This window comes from Panthera pardus, unplaced genomic scaffold (genome assembly GCF_024362965.1).
Source record: "Panthera pardus isolate Hobbes unplaced genomic scaffold, ASM2436296v1 HiC_scaffold_24, whole genome shotgun sequence".
In the NCBI taxonomy this organism is placed as follows: domain Eukaryota; kingdom Metazoa; phylum Chordata; class Mammalia; order Carnivora; family Felidae; genus Panthera; species Panthera pardus.
The window spans coordinates 4,159,030-4,174,314 of NW_026526810.1; the positions used below are offsets into that span (position 1 = coordinate 4,159,030).

Consider the following 15,285-nt stretch of genomic DNA (forward strand, 5'->3'; position numbering starts at 1 on the left):
GCTCTCACACACCTGTGTGTTTGGGGGGTGGATTTGAGTGGTCTTTTAGGACAACATCACAAAGCTGTTCCGGGTACAGACCCCTGCTGGTGCCGAGTGGCAGCACTGGCTCCTCCGCCCCAGCGGGGCCATTCCTCTGGGCTCTTCCCATCTGGAGGATCATCTGTGTCCTCCCCTGGGGGGATCCCACAGGCCAAAGGCCCCATAAAGAGTAAATGGGGTGTGATGCTGTGGCCACTGCCTGAGTTGGCATGTGTGAGTGTGCCTGGGCCATGTCTCCCACAACAAAGCACAAGTGTTCATCTCCCCGCTGCCTTTCCCTCGGGGTGCAGGGAGGTCACCCCACAATTCCGCACCATCTCTCCTGTACCATTTGCCTCTGCAAATGAGAGCTCTCCGTGGACCCTGTGTCTCCACCCCACCTGCCTCACACTGACCATGAGCTCCCCTAAAGCGGACTGCTTGTGTCCATCGCTGAACACCAGCCCAAGCCTGTGCCTGGCATAGATGAGGGGCTCGGGGCTCAGGCTCGGAGCAGCTTCGCTGAGAGAACAGGTGCCCGGAGGGTTCTGATGGGATGTTCTTAGTCTCCATCAATTGAAGTCTTCAATCACTTTGCCTTGCTCTGTGTCATTTGGGCCCCTCTTCTGCATGGGAGACAACAAGACCTTGCCCCCTCTCAGAAAACTCAACACTGAACCATGGGAAGACACCCCCATGCAAAATGCAATGAGGTTGCAAAATACTCAGCCTCCTGGGGGACCTGAGGGCAGGCTTCTGGAAGAAGGTGGCTGAGTTTAGCACATGAAAATGGTGAGCATGAGGACGTAGTGTGAGGAAAGCCATGGAAGCAAGAAGCTAGACTCATGGATCATGGAAGCTGGTGCCTGAGTGAGCCTACGTTGTCTCGGGTGTGGCTGGGAAATGGGGCCAGACAGGAGGGCTGGTCCCCACAGGGTCCCCATGAGCCTGCAATGGCAGGTTGAAGAGACTACCTAACTCAGGGTCATATATGTACAGAGTATATTCCCAGATGTTTAGGGATCAAAACTTCACTGTTTGCTCACATTCACATGTGTGCGCATGGACACACACACACACACACACTTTCAGTAGGGAGAGTCTTACGAACAAACGCCCTTTCACAGATAAATCCCCATCATTATCATCATGCTCATTAGTTACTTAGCATACACCAGGTGCAAATCTATGCACTTCGTGTTTATTAACTTATTTTATTCTTGCAACAACCCTGTCAGGAATGTTCTATCTTGCGCTGGCTTTTGCAGGGAGGAAATTGAGGCTGAGAGAACCAGAGGTCCATGGCACACTCGGGCCAGGCTCAGGCTGTGGGCCTCACCCTGTGCCTGTGGACATGCCTGTTTCTGGAATGGATGGACTCTTGTCCGGCCCACCCACAGCCCACCCAGAATTTGCTTTGGGAGGCCGGGCCTGCTGTGGGATAAGATAGAGCTGAGCAGACTTACTCTAATGTCTCCATCATCCTCACTCAAGAAGTGGCCCTGAGACATGGTCATGGGAAAATCCTGGCCTTTGCAGCCTTCCCCTGCCTGGAATACCTTCCATTAGCCGGGTCCCATGTTGAATGAGGTTGGGAGCCTGCCCCAGGGAGGTTGAAGCCCCAGGGCTCCCCAGAGTCTATCGCACCTTACTTGGACGATATCCCGAGTGACCAGTATTGTAGCTGGGTAAGGACTTCCGTGGTTTCTCTCCCCTAGCCACCCAGAAGCCTCCTGGGGTCAGGCTCCACATCAGTTCCTCCTTTGCCTCTCCCACAGCCCTCACTGGCCCACGATAGACTCAGTACACCTGAACTGCACTGAGGCCCCTGCTCTCGGTGCCTGGTGGTTGGCCTGGAAGAGGCCCCAGGCCTTCAGGAAGCCCTTAGAAGCCTGGTTCAGCTGGGCTATAGCACAATAGGAGTAACTGTCTGTAACTGGTGGACATGATGAGATGCTCTGTTCCTCTAAGGTCTGCAGCAGGGGCCCCTGAAGGTGTCTCAAGTCAGTTCTGCCCCCTTGCAATGTGTAACCACAGTCAGCGATAGCAAGGCCAGGGTGGGAATGGGGAGAGCGGGCATTTTAGGGGGTCTAGTCTGAGCAGCAAACAGGATTTTGAGCCCGACACACCAGAGACTGAATCCTGGAGATTCCCTTACTAGCTCTGGGACTCTGGGCAAGTTACTTGGCACATTCTGGGCCTTGGTTTCCACATCCATAAAGTGAGGGTGATTAATACTGAGCCAGAATAAGATGAGCAGACCTGTGTTAAAGGACCAGGGGCTGGCACACACCCGGAGCCCCAGGATGTTAGTTTTCTTTCTGATGATCCTACTTTTTCTCCCCAATCGTTGAAGGAAGAAAGTCCTGGCTTGAAAGGAGGGTAAGTGGTGTCTCTCTGGATCTCATCATTTGGCAATGACCTGTGACCCTGGTCTTCATGTCTCCAGCCTCTGTTCTATAAATACTTACTCTAATTTCTCAGACTTAACTCCACTGGTCAAAGGGCTCCTCCACCAACAAATCTTCCAGGCAGACGGCAGCAAGGCCTCCCCAGCAGTGCCCTTGGCCACCCTAGTCTGATCAGCTTGCATCACAGGCAAGAAGCCCCAGTGTGCACATGCAAGCTGGACCCGTGAAGGTGGGAGAGTTCCCCGCAAAGCAGGCCTCTGGTGAGATATCAGAGGCCACCCACCCAGAGTCCCAGGCTTGTTCAGCAAGAGATTGCAATGGCCTTTTAGTTTGTCCTCCTAGATACAATTCCATCCACTCTAAATACCTGTACAACTTCATCTTATTGTTGTCTAGCTATTGCCTAAAATGCAAATCTGTTACTGCCCTGCTCGGGAATCTTCAGTGACTCCCTATTGCCCTTGGAGCCACATCCCTGACATATAGGCCCTGCTGACCTCTCTAGATTCATCTCTTCCACACAATATGCCCCAGAAGGCATATCGCTTGCCTTCCCTTAATACCCACACTGCTCCACACCTCTATGCCCTTACATACATTTCTTGTGCCTACAATGCCAGAGCCTGATGTTTCCCAAACTGCCTGGTTATAAGAATCACCTGAAGAGCTTGTAAAACTAAGTATCAATTCCTAGGCTCACCTGCTGAACCTGGATGCCCAGGTGAGAGACACAGTGAATCTGTATTTTTAACTACTGCCTGAAGTGATTCCTCTGCTCGGGCAAGCTGGAAAAACACTCTTCTAACTGCCTCACCCACAAATGGACTAATGCTCACCCATCCTTCTAGATTTCTCTCAGTGGTCACCACCTCTGGGAACACGACCAAACATTCCTCCTTCCCATACTAATATGGGAATATTAATAGGCCAATAGTTTGCATTTACTGAGATCTTGGTGTGGTCCAACAGGGTCCTAAGTACTCGATATGCAATGACTCCTTTAATCCCTGGCATGGGGTGCTGTTGCAATCTCTATCATAGCTAAAGAAACCATTGGGCATATTCCTTAGCTGTAGGGAAAGCTCTTAGGAAGCACAGAGAGGTTGAGCAGGTTGCCCAGAATCACACAGGTAAGAAGTAGGAGTGAGCCTTCAGAGCCCTCACTGTTACCTAACGTGGCCAGGTCACACCTGCAATAGCATGGTCATCTTGTGAGCTGAGGGCGGCTTACTTGCCTCCTTCCTCTGCTACATCCTCAACTCCAGAAGGCAGGCACTGTACAGCCCCAGGGACCAGCAAAGTTGTATGTGTGTGGTAAGAGCCTAGCAAATACGTGTGGCAGGGAAGAAGGAGCACGGGTGACAGGAGGGGCGGGTGGGTGCTGGAAGATGCCCTGGGTCTTTGGGGATGAGGAAGAGGTGAGGGGAGGCAAAGGTTGGACAAAATGAAATACAAGCAACAGCGTCTCATCTTGCCCCAAAGGACCATGATGCTTTTCTCCCTGGCAGGTGCAACCTGGCCCCCGTACAGGAATATGCCCGGGATGTGGGGCTCAAGACAGACCTGGTGACCATGAACCCCTCCGTCATCCAACGGGCCTTTGAGGACTTGGTCAACGCCACTTGGCGGGAGAAGTTGCTGCAGCGACTGCACAGTCTCAACGGCAGCATCCTGTGGATTCCCGCCTTCATGGCCAGGGGCGGCAAGGAGCGCGTTGAGTGGGTCAACGAGCTCATCCTGAAGCACCGCGTCAACGTGCGAACTGCATACCCCTCTCTGCGCCTGCTGCACGCCGTCCGCGGGTGAGCGGCCTCTCCCTGGGGGTGGGGGCCGTCACCGAGTATGACAGGTGCTTGGTGGGCAATACTCCTTTCCCAGATGCATTTCCATTCCAGCTTACCCCCCTCACTGGTTGTATGACCTCAGCACGTCCCCGGCCTTTCTGAGCCTTCCCACCTGGAGGAAGGAGGGGCGCTGGCAGGTGGGTTCCATCTGGCATGCCAGTTTTGACCAATCGGTAGTTGCCAGCCTGGAGAGCTGTGTTGAGAACGGTCCTCCCCTTGCTGCTGCGCGAGTGATAAACCATGAAGGGCAAGGATGGAAGGAGGAACATGTGTTGGAAGCTCTTGCAATAGTTTGGGTTGGGGCTGACTGTGGCTTTGACTGGGACAGTGGTGGCAGATAGGCAACAGCTGGCTCAGATTTACTGAATACTTTGGAGCAGAGGCAGCAGGATTTTCTGGTGGGTTCTGCTTAAGGACCTCCAGGGTGTGAGAAAGAGAAACATCCAGGATGGCAGTTAGGATTAGAGCTTGAGCAGGTGGATGGACAGTGGCACCATTTTCTGTGAGTGGAGAGCTGGGGAGAACCCCATGCATGCCTGGGGGTATTGAGGAAGAAGGATTTGGGGCATATTAAGCTTGAGATGCCTGTTACAAACGTGCCCCTGCACACTCCTGACCTTGCAGCTTGGGTCAGGCCCGACAACCAGATGCCCATCCAGTCACATGGCAGGGAGTTCACTGTCCTGCTCTGGGCATAAGCGAGCCCCTTGTACAGACCCCCTGTGAAATTGAAATGCTCTTTACTGGGGCCTGAGCATAACTCAGTGTGACCCTGGGAAACTCTCTAGCCAATCAAAGGACTCTTGCTGTCCTCACCAAGGTGACCCCTGAGGCACCCAAGCCTGCGACCAGCTCTGGTCTCTTTAGGGTGGGTGTCAACACAGAAACCCATTGCCCCCCAAAAAGGCCTAAAGAGACATTCAGGAAGAGGCAGCCATGCTCGTGGCTGATGGAGCACAGTGACTCCTGATGGACACAGGGCTCACTGGGGCCACATCCCTTATCCTGGAGGTTCACCTGTCAGGCCTTCCTTCAGCATCCACTTCACCCCTGTCACAGCGTGGGTCTTGCCCCCAGAAACCCCCATCTCTTGGATTTAGGTTCCAGGCCTTAAATGTTGCCTCTTCCTGGAAGGAAGAAATTCTTTGCATGGTTTGGAGGTCAGACGGGATAAGAAAAGAAGAAGGACTGCCCCTTGGTAAAGAGAAACAGTCCCTTAGACAGGGAAAGGGCCACTACCTGGAAGAGACGTACACAGCCAGAGCTATTTCCAGCTATAATTGACTCACTTTCATCTGTCAAAATAGCATTAAGCACCAGTAATAAGCCCTTTAAACAAACAGGGTGTTAATCCTGGGATGGCAACATTTTCTCCTGCAGCAACTCCCGGGAGGAAATCCTGCAGGAGAGAGAACAGGGCAGCCTTCTGCTTTTAGCAAGGGAAAGAGGTGGGGGGCGGGGGGCGGAGAGGGCTTCAGGGGCCTTGGAATGGATTTCTGCCAATGAGCCTCTCCCTCTGTGGGGTCTGGGGTCCAAGAGGGTGTTACAGGAAAGGTGGGCAGCATCTGTAGTGAGAGGGAGGGCTTGCCTTGGACTTGGTGGGAATTTACCTGGGGTTTGCTTCAAGAGGAGGAGTGGGCTGGTGGGGGCGGGGGGCACGTGGAAAAAAGCCACAGGAGAAAAGACCGAGGGATCACAGAAAAGATGGCTGAGGAGGAACCTGGCCCAGAGGCAGACCCGTCTAGCATGAAAATTATGGGCTTTGGAGTTAGGGAGCCTTGGCTTCAAATCCCGGCTCCGCTACTCATGCGGTTGAAGAGGCCCACTGTCTGCCTGAGCCCTGTTTTTTCTGTCCCTTCGCTGGGGAACACTTCCTACATCTGAGTGTGTGTCCTGTGCTGACGAAGGAGACACACAGTCAGTCAACCATAGCTCCTGCCACCATGCCAGCTGCCACCAACCACCCACCAAGGGATTAGACTTGACCTATAGACTTAAGAGGTAGAAGTTAGGGGGCGCCTGGGTGGCTCAGTCGGTTAAGCATTCAACTTTGGCTCAGGTCATGATCTCACAGTTCCTGAGTTTGAGCCCTGCATCGGGCTCTGTGATGTCAGTGCAGAGCCTGCTTCAGATCCTCTGTCCCCCTCTGTCTCTGCCCCTCCCCTGCTCATTCTCTCTCTCTCTCTCTCTCTCTCTCTCAAATAAGCAAACTTAAAAAAAAAAAAAAAAGACCATATTTAAAAGGAAGAAGTAGAAGTAGGACCAGAAGGTGAAACCACAGGAAGGAGCCATATTAGGCTCAATTTTGATAAAGGATCCTGTAGTAGAGTGATGGATGAAGTCAGAGTCACCTGTCGGGAGTTCTTCACCTCAAAGTTCCAGTATAAACTAGTTCACAGGATAATCTTGTTCCTTATTTAAAACTCTGTAATTAAATTCTGTTTATGAGGTGGGAGGGGATAAACATTTTCGTTGTGATAAAATATATACTACATAATATTTACTACTTTAACCAGTTTTAACCGGGCAGCTCAGTAGCGTTAAGTATATTGACACTGTTGGGAAACAGATCTCCAGAAGTTTTTCATCTTGCAAATCTGACACTCTGTACCTATGAAACAACAAGTCCCCTTTTCTCCAATCCCTCCAGCCCCTGGCACCACTTTCTACTTCACTTGCCATGAATTTGGCTACTTTATATACTTCCTACAAGTAGATTCGCACAGCAGTTGCCTTTCTGTGACTGACTCATTTTCACTTAATATAATGTCCTCAAGGTTCATCCATACTGTAGCATATGTCAGAATGTGCTTCCTTTTGAAGACCGAGTAATATTGTTTGTCCATTCACCCATCAAAGGACATTCAATTTTCTTTCACCTCTTGACAATTGTGAGTAGTGCTATTATGAACATAGGTGTGCTCTCTCTTCAAGACCCTGCTTTCTTTTTTTTTTTTAATGTTTGTTTTGTTTATTCTTGAAAGAGAGAGAGAGAGCAGGGGAGGGGCAGAGAGTGAGGGAGACAGAGAATCTGAAGCAGGCTCTATGCTGTCAGCACACAACCCAGCTCAGAGCTTGATCCCACAAACTGGGAGATTGTGACCTGAGTCAAAGTCAGTTGCTGAACCAACTGAGCCACTCAGGCGCCCCAAGACCCTGCTTTTGATTCTTTTGGCTACATACCCAAGTAGAATTGCTGGATCATATGGTAGTTCTGTTTTTAATTTTTTAAAGAACCTCCACACTGTTCTCCATAGTAGCTGCACCATTTTACAATCCACCAGCAGTGCCCAAGGGTCTCGGTTTCTCCACATTTTCACTGACATTTGTCATTGAATTTTCCCACATCCCTGATAACACTTGTTATGTTTGTTTGTTTTTTATATAGTAGCCCATGTTAGCTGCTTTTAAGTATACAATTCTATTATAAGAAAGTTGCTATTTGAGGAAAACGTAGGGGAAAATCCTTATGACCTTAGGTTAAGCCACGGCTTCTTAAGAATGACACCAAAAACACAGGCAACAAAAGAAAAAACAGGTAAAATGGACTTCATCAAAATTAAAACTTCTTCTGCACCAAAAAGCTAATATATTAAAAGAGTGAAAAAAAATTCACCCACAGAATGGGAGAAAATATTTGCAAATCACATATCTGATAAGGGATTAGTATCTGGAGTACATATGGAACTCCTACAACTCAGCAACATAAATAAATCAAACAGCCCAATTTAAAAATGATTTGGATAGACATTTCTACAGAGCAGATGTACAGATAGCCAAAAAGCACATGAAAAGATGTTCAACATCACTAGTCATTGGGAAAACACGAAACCACGGTGAGGTACCACTCTACACCCACTAGGATGATGGCTATCAAAAAAGTGGGAGATAGCAAGTGTCAGTGAGGATGTGAAGAAATCAGAATCCTTGTGCCCTGCTGGTGGGAATGTCAAGTGGGAATGAACTTTGAGTCATCCTAGCGTCTTCATTCTGCAAATGAGGAAGTCAATGCCCAGACGGGTTGGGTGATTTGTGGGAGGCCACCCAGCCAGTGAGAGGCACAGCCAGGCACTCAAGCACATCACCCCACTCTAGCCAGTGCATGAGATGCAGCAAATTTACACCCAGCCCAGTCTGGACTGGGGGCCCAGTGAGCTCAGTGGGCCGGGCACTGCCACACTGGGGAAGCGGTGTTAGGAGACCACAGTGGGCAGCAGCATATATGAGCGCAGTGCACAGGGCGGTTCTGAGTATGGGGCAGCTTTCCCACCAGGCACAATGCACCAAAAGGTGAGAATACCTCAGGGTCCCACCAAACACCCGCTGGCACCTGAGGCTTGACACAGTCTTGTGGAACCCCCTGTTGAGGCTCTCAGTGTCGTTTGCCCCTTGACCTCACCTTGGTCTCTGCCCTCCCTCATTCATTTGGCTGTTGGGTGGCTTGCAATGCCCAGATATGTCCACATGCAAGTCACTGTGCTCCCAGGGCTGGTTTAGTGTCCACAGTCCGTCCATTCACGGGGAAAAAATTGTGGGATGCTCTAGTAGCTGCCAATAGGCTTATTGTGAAGACCACATGAAATCATGTATATAAATCACTTCTAGAGCCAATGCTGCTTGTGTTAAGTCCATCCAGCACTAACACCTGGCACATGGTAGAGCCATGTCAAGAGACCAAATGACCATGGTTTCAGTTTCCCTGGTTCAACAATCTCCTAGTACACATTTGTGATTATTAACCTACTTCTGGTCACTAATTGTTTCAGGTGTAAGTGCCTTGAGGCCAGGGTGATGCCACTTCCCGCTGCACAGTGCTGATACTCAGAGAGCATCTGGCGACTGGTCAACAGGTCCCCAGTGACCTCAGATTTAAGAAGGACATGTAGGAAAAGAGACAAGGGCCACAAGTAACCATCCCTAACACTTCTGTGCCAGACACCATGCTAAGCATTGTGTCACGTAATGAGAGAGCTACTACAGATATCCCATTTTAAAGATAAGAAAATTGAGCCTTGGGTGGTAAGTAACTTGTATAAGGTCCCATGGCTGGCAAGAGACAGATTCAGGACTCCTCCCTTGCTCCGGATCACCCCCACCCCCCGCCCGCCCCGGATCCATTTGCCCGCTGTTACAATAACCAGGGAATAATGACAGAGGCCCTAGAAGAATAATGTCAGGAAGGCCAAAGCCTGAGTTTGAGCTTAAGAAAATAATAAGAACAACAGAAAGGGCATCTTATGTTTCAAGTAAGGAAAACCAAAAAGATGAGGGCAGGTGGTGCAGAGGCTACAAAAGACAGAGGGAAACTGGACTCTTGATTTCTCTTCTACATCTGTCTTCTCAGCAAAGAAGAGCTGTGGATAGTGTAACAAAGCCTTTGGTATCATTACTTACAATCCCACCCAACTGCTTGAAACCAGTGGTTCTCAACATGGTCCCCAGACCAGCAATATCAGCATCACCTGGGTACCTGTTAGAAATGCAAATTCTTGGGCCCAACCGGGCTTACTGAATCAGAAACTGTAGCACTGGGGCCAAGAAATCTGCATTTTAACAAACCCAGTAGGTGATTCCGATGCATGGCATAAGTTTGAGAACCTCTACTCTCAACAACACCGAGACCAATTAACATCCCGGGAGAAATCGTACACTAAGACCACTGAGAAGCTGGCTGTGATCTTCTCCAAATCATACAAAAATTGGAAAAGGACAGTCTGGAACAGCCCATCCTTGCCCCAATTTTCTAAACATGGGTGAAATATGGACTCCACTGGGCTTGTTGTCAACCCTAAGCCAGAATTTTAAAAAGGTCAGCAGTGCAATCAATGGCTCATGAACACCTGAAGAAGTAAACACCGAGAGCAGTTGTGCTCACTGGACGATGCCAGGGCACACTGTCCTGCTCTGCTTTTCCAAGGAGGATGGTAGACAGGTAGAGCCAGGATCAATACGTTGACAAAGTATTTCTTGATGGAGAAAGAACTGCGATCTGATGGATGGTTCAAGGAGTAAAAGGGAGCAAATGTTAACTCTCTTCTCAGAGAAGCCTTGTAAGATAGACACTATTTTCATCCCCATTTTCCTCACAAGGAAACAGGCTCAGAAATGCTAAGTGGATCACCCCAGGTCACTCAGATGAAGAGCGGCGGGACTAGAACCCATGTGTATAGGCTTCAGTTGTCTCTACTCTTCCACTGCCATCCCTCCTCTCATGTCCTTGACAGATAGGCTGACCACTGTCTGTTGACCGCTGACACCCAAAGACACTAATTAATTAAAGGTTGATTTCATGGGGATCTCTAAGAACATTCCACCAGCCTCCCATCCTGCCAACTATCCCCATTTTTACCAATGGCTTAGATGAAGGCATCAGTTGTCTCCTCAGCCAATGCACAGAAGACGTGACTTTTGGGACATTCCTAATATTTGGGGCTCAGAGTTGAATCCACACGTCTTTTGATGGGCTGAAACAATTAGTCTAAGAGGGAGGAATTTAATATGGATAAATGCAAGATTCCGTACTCAAGTTCTAAACAACTGTATAATCTAAAATCTTAGATCTTACACAAAATGTACAACATTTCGAGAGTCTGGGAGATCAGCAATGACCTTGGTCAAATCCCACTTGGAGATGTTTTAGGTCCCAGGCCCAGGCATGAGAAGGACCACAGTGGCAGAGAAGTTCGAAAGTTGAAAGCTTTAGACAGAGAAGTCTCCAAAGAGCATGAGAACAATCTTTCTCCGATTAACAAGTATTTATAGGCTCCCAGAAGGCTCCAGGCCTGTCCTGGGGGAACACAAAAGTCAATGAAGCAAGGATTTTGCCCTTGAGGGGCTCAAGGATTTGGCCTGTGAGGCTCCAGGTGTAGAACTAGGGTTGAGAAGGGATATACAGGGAGTCAGGTTTCATCTGGACACTGGGAAGAACATTCCAACAAATAAAGGTCATCTGAAATGAGCTTGGTTGCCTCTTGTTCAGGCGGCAGTGAATGCCTCTTGGTGGGCCATGACTTGGGAAACCTGCATCAGGCAGAGTTAGTGTATTAGTTTGTGAGGACTGCTATAACAAAGGACCACAGGCCGAGTGACCTAAATTGACAACAGGAAATTATTGTCTCACAGATATGGAAACTGGAAGTCCTTCCAAGAGCTCTGAGGGAAGAATCTGTTCCAGGCCTCTCTCTTGTGGAGGACCAGCTCCATCGTTCTCCCTGTGTGCCTGTGTATCTCCAAATCCCCCCTGCGTATTATGACATCCATTGCATTGGAATAAGGGCCACCCTAATTACCTCATTTTAACTTCATTACCTCTGTAAAGACCCTGATCTCCAGATGAGATTCTGAGGTTGACTTCCACAGACGAGTTTTGAGGGAACATCTTTCAGCCCACAACAATTGGGCTATATGGTCACCTTTTCCACTCAGAGAGTCTTTGATTCATTGCACCTGTGCCAGGAGAGTCTCTAACCACTGGCTACTCTGCAGATGCTTGCCCATCTGAGGTAGTTCTTGGGCAGGGGCTTTGCAGGGAGGGGGCAGCCTGGTGCTAAGAAAGCCTGCCCTTGACTCTTCATACTGGCCCTGCCCCTGACTGAACAGCTCTTCCAGAGGGCTTCTGGCTCTGCCACACTGCAGGATGGCACAGTGCCCCGGCTGGCTGCTGGCAAGGGAGATGAGCAACCCAGCGGAAGGACACCCAGGCAGCTGAACGTGGCTGCAGGATGGGGAACACTCTGGTCCGCAGCTGGTAGTGAATGGCTCAGATTCAATGACAACAATTCGGAAGGCTGTGACCCACTGAGAGGGTGGCCCTCGGGCAGGAAAGCAGCCTGCTGCCTGGCCCGTTTAGCTGCCCAACCGTGGGCCTGGTGCAGAGGAAGCCTGTGAATTGGTGCTTAATTGGGCACCAAAAGTGCTGAACGTAGGCCGTAGGATGGCAGTGATCCAGCGGGCGTCCCAGCCAGGGCTGGAGCAGCAGATCTGCAGAGCGGGCACTGCTGCCTGGCAGCCTGGAGAAGCCTGAGGTTGGATGGGTGAGAGAGCAAGCCTGGTGCAGAGAATAAGAGGTAAGACCAGGGCAGTTGGGAGGTGGCCCCTCCCACACATGCCCATCTCAGTCCAAAGAACGTGTCCCTAGGGCCAGTCCAGGAGCCGGGTTCCAGTCTCCTCCAGGGACGTGGAGTGTATATTCCATGACGGCGTTACATGGAGGAAAGGAGAGAGGTCTGCGGTATTAAGTCATTTTTCATAGCCTGTCTCTCTATTTTTTAAATAGCAAATGCACATAGTAAAAAGAAAAATCCAAACAGTCTAAAAGGATTTAAAGTGAAAAGCAAGCAAGCCTTCCTCCACAGAGGCAGCCTGTTAAACTGGTTTTCTGTGTATACTCCTCCAGAAATAGCCACTTTTAAACATAAGGGAGCGTGTTTTAAGCACCGTACCTTGATATATTCTGGAAATCATTCCACATCAGTACACAGCACCTAGCTCTCCTTTACAGTGTCTGGGCAATAATTTCTGCGAGCAGAAGCCATTGGTGGTCACCGTGGGTTTTTCCAATCTTGTCCTAGTATAATCACTGCGACAGTGATCATCTTATACTGACACCTGCACACATACATGCATGTATAGGCTTGCTCGTCAGATGTGCCATCGCTAAAAAGAGATGAATGTGGGTATTGTTAGTTTGTATAGAGGTTACCAAATTGCCCTCACTAGAGGTAGGTACCAATTTACACTCCCACCTACGATTATTGAAAATTCCTGTTTTTCCATAACCTTGCCAACGTGGTATATTATCAACATTTGTTATGTTTCCAATCCAGCGGAAAATGGCATCTGACTGTTGTGTGAAATGGGATTCCTTTAGTTATGAATGAGGTTAATTATTATTTTTTTTTCCTGTCTGGAGTGGCGTCAGTTTAACCTCCAGGATCCAGCCACAAGTTTTCAGCCCCCAAGAGGTGGTCTTTCTGTCCCTGCTGGGCCAAAGGGTGATCCCTGTGCATGAGCGACAGTCTCTTGACTCCCCAAGGGGCCCTCCCTGTAGCAGGAGGAAGCCCTGAAGGGATCAGCATCGTGATTTTTCCTCATGTTTTTTGGCATCATACCGTTAGCGTGCCTCTCTCATGTGCAGGCCTCGTGGCTGCCTAGAAGGGTCTATGGTAAGGCCAGCCTCCTTCACTTCTCTGACCAGTGCCCCCACAGGGAATCACTGGCCTCTGCTTGCTCGTTTCCACTCATTGCTTCATTGAATAAAGATTTGTGATTCACCCACTCTGTGCATGAGCTATGCTAGGATCTGGGGTCATAAAGAAGCAGGAAGTCAGTCCACTTGCTCACAGAATTTTTAATTGTAGGGGAGGAGAAAGACAAGTAAATGAATAATTATAGCATAGGGTGATAAGTGCTCTGCTAGGGAAAGAACAGCATACAGGCACAGACCCATCTGGGGAGGTCCGGGAAGTGACATCGAAGCTGAGACCATACGAAGGAATTGCCAGCCAGGAGAACTGGGAGGTGGTGATGTCCTGCTAGAAACCAAGAAGTACCTTGTAGCCATGTGGCTGTGTATGCCAGGCGGTAGGAGGGATTTCAGGCCCAGCTCACAAGGGCTTCGCAAGCCTGGCTGAGGCCACTGGACATTCTCCCGGGGACTCCGAGAGTCACTGGGGAGTTTTTGGTGGCATGGTCTTTCTTGAGGTTAACCTTGCTGACTCGACTGAAGAGCATTGGCTTGGGTAAGCACGGAGGCCTGAGGACCAGGAATGGGCCTCAACCATCCACGGGACTTAGCTCTGCACTGCCCCCCTTCCAGATTTTGAGACAAAATCCCCAGCTCTCCATCGTCACAAAGCTGGGCAGCCTCATCCTGAGATGTTCCCCAGGATACCAGAGCCCTACGCAGAGGGCTGTGGTCAGAAAAGACAGCTGTGGGCCCTCAGATCAGGGCCGAGGCTGTTGATGTGGATAATGGGAGACCAGGAGTCTGAGGGTCTTGTCCCCTACTTTGCTGCTGACCTTGCACAAAGCGACACCAAGTGTCCCATGGTAACTACCTGTAAGGCATTCCTGCTCCTTAAGGACAACATGAGCTATGTCCCACAAAGTGCTTTTAGTGTCTTAGAGAAAGCCCTTTTGGCGTCTTTTTCCAACAGTGGCAACCATTGCGCTTGCCACATCCCGAGCCCAGGGAGCCAGGAAGAAGGACAAATGTGCTTTGGAGATGATTTTGGCAATCCTCATCTATTGCTGTCCATGCTCATAAAATACGGCGCTTAATCGTCTTGGCAATTGGGGTAACCAATTTGAAAAATAATTACTGCCTTCTTTGAGATTACTTTGCCTTCTAATTAAAATCTCAAGACTGGGATATTAAAGGTGCATTGTCAATACAACATCCCGGATGCACCCAGCTAACCTCATTTGGGAAGGCAAAATTAATTAGTTTGTGTTTTAACACCCAGCTGTTATCCTAAGGAAGGAAATAGTGTACAAGTCGGCCACACACACAGTCTCTAAATTGGCCAGAGCGACTGAGGAGATAGAAAGGAAATCAAGGGTGATTTGTTCTCACATGACTCAGTCAGCTTCTATTACAAGCTGCTCATTAAACGGCACCCCCGTGTCCCTGTCAGACATCGCTCAGGAGTGTTCTTGTTTACCCATGGCTGCAGGATGGGAATTAAGTGGGTCCCTCTGTGCCCCTGAGCTCTCGATTCAATCTGGAGCCTCCTTTGCTGTTAACACCTTCCCCAGTGATTGACTCTCGGTGGAAAGGCTGGCAGCAGATCCGAGAGGGCAGGCATCTCCGGCCCCGGACCCGCCAGCCACAGGTACAAGGCCGTGTGCGCTGCTGGGCGTCCCCCTTTCTGCTTTTTGACTTCTTTGTATTTTCCAGTTGCATTTGAGTCAAACGTTTGCTGAGCACAATGGAAGCCAGGATAATAGTGGTTGTAGGCTGTGCTACAGTAACAACCCCCAGACCCTTCATGGTTTAGCACAACTGA

The 15,285-nt window shown here is 49.6% G+C and overlaps 1 protein-coding gene across 1 annotated transcript in view; it reads left to right on the forward strand.

Moving 5' to 3' along the window:
• The window catches only part of ST8SIA2 (ST8 alpha-N-acetyl-neuraminide alpha-2,8-sialyltransferase 2), a 67,020-nt gene that overhangs the window by 42,645 nt on the left and 9,090 nt on the right, over positions 1-15,285 (forward strand). The window contains exon 5 of the mRNA XM_019460167.2: positions 3,941-4,234. Coding sequence (XP_019315712.1) covers positions 3,941-4,234 — 294 coding nt within the window. The remainder of the gene's footprint in view (positions 1-3,940; positions 4,235-15,285) is intronic.